This window comes from Frankliniella occidentalis, unplaced genomic scaffold (assembly GCF_000697945.3).
Source record: "Frankliniella occidentalis isolate FOCC.00 unplaced genomic scaffold, Focc_3.1 Scaffold43, whole genome shotgun sequence".
In the NCBI taxonomy this organism is placed as follows: domain Eukaryota; kingdom Metazoa; phylum Arthropoda; class Insecta; order Thysanoptera; family Thripidae; genus Frankliniella; species Frankliniella occidentalis.
The window spans coordinates 1,231,396-1,237,353 of record NW_026267173.1 but is presented as its reverse complement, the minus strand read 5'-3'; the positions used below and the strand labels follow the sequence as shown (position 1 = coordinate 1,237,353).

Sequence of the window (5,958 nt, the reverse complement as noted above, 5' to 3'; positions counted from 1 at the left end):
CGCCCGCCCCGCCCTGCACCACCACCACGCCCCGCAGCTCACCTTTGCTAAATCCGGATCCATCGAGGCCGGAGGGGCTGCTGCCGTGCCTGTCTTGTCAGACGAGCTCGGCTGCACGGCTGCACCTGGCACCTGGACGGGATGATGTGGTCCGGCCGCCCCGCCTCGCCCTGCCCCACCACGCCCCGCCCCACTACGCCTCGCCCCGCCACGCGCTAATAAAAGGAATTAAAAGTCTGGCCAGCCGTGTGCGCGGCCCCGGCCGGCCCACTCCATCGGAACACGGTCGGCCGAACCGTTAGATAAAAAAGCGCTGATGCCGGAATAAAGTGCGCTGCGTCCGTTGGTCCAGCGAGGAGGGGAGGCTGGCCGGCCGCGGCAGTATCGCCTGCTCCGCCCCGCCCAGCCCCGCCTCGCCACATCCCAGATCAACGAGCGAGGGGCGAGCGCCCCTCTCTTCTCTCTCTCTCTCTCTCTCTCTCTCTCCCACGCGCTTTCCCTGTTCTTCTCCCTCTCGTTGTGCTAATTGGAGGGAGGATTTGTGGACGACAATGATGACGTTTTCGATTCCAGAACGTGTTATTGTTGTGTGTTGCGCGCGGGGAGCGTCATCTCCCTCTCTCTCCCTTCCCCCCCACCCCTCCCCTAGTCGCCACGCCACAGCAGCGGTCAGTCTGTTTCCTGCAATACCTGCCTGCGTTTCATTACGCCACCCCCAGCCAAGTCGTAAAAGAGCTGTTTTGTGCGCACCTTAACTATTCAGACAACTTGCCCGGCTCTTCGCCCTGGCTGCGCTGGCTCGGCGTGGCTCGGCGTGGCGCGGCATGGTGCGACGGGACCCCGACCCGACTCTTGCGGCCTCTCCCCGAACGTACTCGCCGAACTTTGGTGGGAAAAGAGAGACTGTCCGAGTCACCCACCGGGACCGCGAAGGGGACGACGGCAGTGGCGAGAGCTGCCGGTTAGGAAGAAAAGTCTCATTCTGCTTGATAATTTTTTTTCCCAGCACCACGCCTGGCCTCCTGCTTGCTTGCGATAACACAGTAAAAATTCTTTGTCGCGATGACGAAAATACCATGGCTAATTTGTAGTACAGGGGTGTCGTCATGTTTGTTATGGTCACATATATGGGTTTTCTCGTCGGCCCATGACGACACCCCTGTACTAAAAATTAGCGATGGTATTTTCGTCATCGTGACAAAGAATTTTTACAGTGAAGTACAGGCGGCTGGACGGAAGCTTTACCGGTACAACGAGTAAACAGACCTGAATTCGGCTGCTACAATTATCGGATCGCATAAAATATCCGATCGAGAGACTTACTCGGTTGGGGCGTGGCGAGGTGTCCTACGTTTCCGGAGAGAGTGCGCCGCGAGTGCGGTCAGGGAGGGAGCGGCGGCACGATTGCGAACACAGCAATCCTGTTTAGCCATTCGGAGACCACAGCGCTTGTTTATTCATGCGCCTGATCGGCGAATGGAAGCAAACGCAGCGAATGCACTCCGCGGCGCTTTTACAGGGCGAGGCGTTCCAGGTACTGCCTTTTGATTAACGGCCCTACCGACCCTCTGTTAACTGCTTTCAAACTAAATTCTTTCAAATAACACGACTTTCAAGAATTTTCGATCATTGACATGCCTGCTGGCCCGATAGGGGTATAGAGGACTCTTATCTGTTTTATTTCAAATTAATGTAGAATTGGTGTGTGTCCTCTAGCAGGCCTGAGTTTTTCTAAGTGCGGAAATAGCCTATTTTCAATAATATCTGTTTTTGTCGTGCCTAAAATCACTCCTCCCTTCCCGCTACTTTTTCGCAGCCCTACTATAAATGTAAAGGGATTTTGTTCCGGAAAAGAGAAGTATTTTGTGAGCATCCAGACAGGATGCAATTTTGTAAAACTGGACAAAATTGTGTAAAGTTGTACACAATTGCGGTTTTATGAACAAAATTGCATCCGTTCTTGATGTGCACACAAACTTTTACTTTTTACGAACAAAATCTCCCTTTACATTTAGAGCGAACGAGTTGACGCTCAGGCCGACGTGAGCCGAGGCACGCTTCACTGAGCGCGTTGTTATATCGGTTTTATCACTCAACAGTGGCTGAACGACCTGGGTTCTCCGCAATCAATGCTTCAAAATTGATGTATGATCGCTTACTTTCCTTCTTAATTTGGAACTTAATTTTGGGAGTTTTGGAAAAATGAATGAATCACAACGTTATGGTTTAAATCGAATCACAAGTTTCTCTTCTTTGTTAGTCTGTTTTGTTAGACTTAATGTTGCAGAGGAAAAAATGGTATAGCGGCTTAAAATAATAACTCACACTATGTTTCTTTGCTCTTTGTTTATTTACATACGATTTGGGGTGATAGCTGTCAAATAGGAAACCACAATTTTCAGCTAAGTAATTGACCGTGTTGCGGATTGGAGGCAGAGGGCCGACTTTTGGTCTCTTCAGCAAGCAGAAGGTTTGGTAAACATCACATTTACAAGGTTCTTAAAAAACTGCCCATAGAGGGAGACATAGACATTTCTCTAAGGGAAGCACAGACGATCAAGCAAACATTTTGTATGATATGTTTACATTTATTTGTTTTACAAAAGTAATGGTGACATCAGTCAAACAATTGCCCTTAACATCATAACAAATTTTGGAAAGTTTCTATATAAATAAACGGCGAAATCAAATAATCTGCTTTATTTTAAAATAAACATTACAAGATTGACTAAATGACTTTCAGGCCAGGCCTCGCTTTATCACCTTCGAAAACGATAGCCGAGTCATGGCACAAAGCGTAAATTGGCACATTTTATTATGCAAAAGACTAGCTGAAGATCACAACCACGATTTCTTAACCTTGGCTGAAATTCCGAAGCGCAAGAGCAATCTGCACAACAGCGAATGCATAACGAGTTGCGTACAGTCTGTTAAGCACTCCGTCGATCCTGGCTATTCCAATAACATAAACTTATCAACATTTTATAAACAAATAATAAGTACAGCATTCCAGTGAGGGCCCGGGCACGAGATTTTGTAGAAGACAGCGTTTTGACAAGGTAATAAAATATATTACTCGCAGACCCACAATAAAATCCCTTCTACCTAGTCGAAATGGCACAGAAGAAGTACATTTTAGCCTTTTTGTTGCAAAGGGTACGTCAGTTGACGTCACAGCAGCCCGCCAAGACCAGAATATTAATGGTTGAATCCCTATAGGCTGATTAATTTTTGTGTCACTCAGCGTATTGGGTGCAAACATACCAACTGGCAAGATTTTTGAAAAAATTTCAAAGATTATGGTAATTTTAGATATTTTTGTTTCAGGGCGCGGAGCCGATGTGAAAACCCCTGCGCTTACCCACGTTTCCCACAGAGTTCTGAGCCTCAGCCAATGGTGGAAGTCGTCGACCCCGTGAAGAAACCTTGTATGTATAAGAAACCTACACCTACAAGGTAATCCATTTTTACTCCAGAAAACACTGCTCTGCACCCGTTTGCAATGCACTGTGGGAGACACGGTGAAAACAATAGCTGAATTTTTGAGGAAATTAGAAAAACTTAAAGTAACTCCGGTTACTCAAGATAAATCTACTAATTTTTTGAGGACATCACTTCAAAAAATTGGAATTTCCCATTTTTTTGAAACTCTGAGGACTTTTCCTCAAATCATGAGAGTTCATAAAATTTTCAGAAGCATCAGACATTGTTTTTGCCGATGAAATAGTCTCGTAGGGCTTTAACTCAGTACACGAAATTTTTAACCATTGTTATTTCGGTCCGTGTGGTTCACTACGACATCAACTTACGCACCGTTTCGGTAACAAAAAGACTCTGGTCTCTTTCCACCGCGATGCGGGAAAGACGTTTACTGGAGAAGCACGCATGCTCCCCACCTTCAGACACTCCGCTCACACTCATTATGTCCACTATGTACACGTTATTTACACAACAGTCATCACAGATAGAGCGGCACGGCCAGCTCAGGCCCACGGTCACCGCCACGAGCCGGCCAGCGCGAGCGCCGTCAACGCCACGCACAGCCCCCGATGCCAACCCCGCGGGCGGACCAGCCCCGCCGCCGAGCGCGAGGGGTCTCCCCGGGACTCTAGGCCTGCAACAGAGGTTATAGGGTCAGGTTAGAGAGTAGTCTGCAGGCGTAGTGGTACCGCGCACACCTAGAAAAGTATGTTATTGATTTAAGTTTCAATTTTTTATTTTGTTTTTTTTGTTTTAATTTAATGCGACTTGTCTAAACCAGTCTTGGCCAGTATAGGGAGGTTGCATTGTATGTATCAAGAACACACTTTTCTGGTTACAGTGCCCCTTTCTTAGATACTATATTCCAGCGTTTCCTTACCTCCTGCGTTAACAACTCGGTTCGAGAGAGGACTCTCTCCGACTGGTTTGATAACTGTAACAAAAGAAGGGAAAGGAACTTACTTGATATGAAAATGGAGACGGTTAGCCAATTAATAGCGTTAGCACACATTTTTCGACTTACCATAAAGCCTCACTGTGCCCTCCGCCCGACCAAGCGAATTGGTGGAGATGCAATTGTAAACTCCGATGTCGTCCTCCCGGAAGGAGTGGATGAGGAGGGACATGAACACCTTGTAGTTCTTCCTGTGCTCACCGATCCTGTACTTAGGCCTATGGACAGATACGGATACCTTATTAATAATAACCGCCCCAACTTCCGGCCGCACTGTGCTGGAAATCGTTTACGACCCTCACCCGTCCAGCAGCATCTCCTGGCCGCTCTTAAGCCAAAAGTTGATGGTGTTGGGGAAGGCCTCCACGTTGCACTCGAGTTTGACGTCTGTGCCGAGTGGTGCCCCCAGCAGCTGGTTCGGCACCTCGATATGCGGCGCAACTGCGGGCAAAACAAGTTCGGGCGTCAAGAAAACACAAAAACACGCGTGCAATACTAGCACCGCCAGCACCATCGCCATACCGCCCGCACCATCTCCAGTGTCGCCCTTATATGCTCGTGCAAATACTACGGGCCCTGGGGGCAGGGAGGGGGGTAGTAATATCATGCACCCCGTGAGGTTTGGGATTACCACTGGAGCCCACTCCTCAGGATAGAAAAATTATGTGGACACTGTCGACATGTGGACTCTGTGGTCCTGGTCATTGTAGGACTATTGTAATATTTGTACCCTCTTCGCCTTTGGCCACCCACGGTAGTTTTGTGCACGATCTCGATACGCGCAGCAGCATAGCGGCTCCGAACGCGCGCTCACCAGAAAATTTCAGGTATCGATCCCCTAAATCACTACCGCTCCGCTGTTTTCGCGGAGTCCTCTGTTCCTTGCAAGAGTTAAAGTTCAAGTCCGGTAGATTTCCTACCTCCACCGCGTATGCGGATTTCAGCCAAAACCCTTTGTGATCCAGAGCGAAGCTCCCAGCGCCGCGTACTGCTAGGCAGGCGGCAGTAGTTGTGTGATCTCTCTGTCTCTCTGCCCGCCGCCACGAGACAGCGAGAGAGAGAGACACACACAGAGAGAGGAGGGCTTGCACGTGATGATACCGATGTAAGCCCCCGGGGCCTCCCAACTTGCGCGACGCCCGTTGCCCCCCGGGCCGCGGGCGGGCGAGGCGCGGGGGCGTAAGGCGCGGGGCTTATTAGGGCCGATTGTGTGCGCGCGGCGCTGTGTGTTTGATGTGGCCACACACATGCTCGGGCGCGGCGGGGGGGTAGCGGGCCCCCCAAGCTCAAGCGGCTCCCCCTACCCCCTTTAATTTCATGGCGTCGGCCGCTTGTCAGGACGGCGCGACGACGGCGACGGCGGCGCCGCCTTCCTTGTAGTCCCCCGCTGTAGCCGCCGCCGCCCCCCCTTTCCCCGTCCTCTCTCACTCTCAGCCTGACCCCCTGCTGGTGCAAAGTTTTGTTTATCAAGCGGCGTGTGCAGATATTGGCCTTTGCCGTGCTTAATAACCAGAATTGGGAGA

General features: G+C 50.0%; 1 protein-coding gene across 1 annotated transcript in view; it reads right to left on the bottom strand.

Moving 5' to 3' along the window:
- Positions 1-2,331: 2,331 nt before the first annotated feature.
- Positions 2,332-5,958, bottom strand: part of LOC113218421 (lachesin-like) — a 160,159-nt gene continuing 156,532 nt past the window's right edge. The window contains exons 7-10 of the mRNA XM_052266824.1: positions 4,738-4,982; positions 4,505-4,653; positions 4,361-4,414; positions 2,332-4,114 (exon numbers count right to left, since the gene is read on the bottom strand). Coding sequence (XP_052122784.1) covers positions 3,996-4,114; positions 4,361-4,414; positions 4,505-4,653; positions 4,738-4,982 — 567 coding nt within the window. The 3' untranslated portion in view covers positions 2,332-3,995. The remainder of the gene's footprint in view (positions 4,115-4,360; positions 4,415-4,504; positions 4,654-4,737; positions 4,983-5,958) is intronic.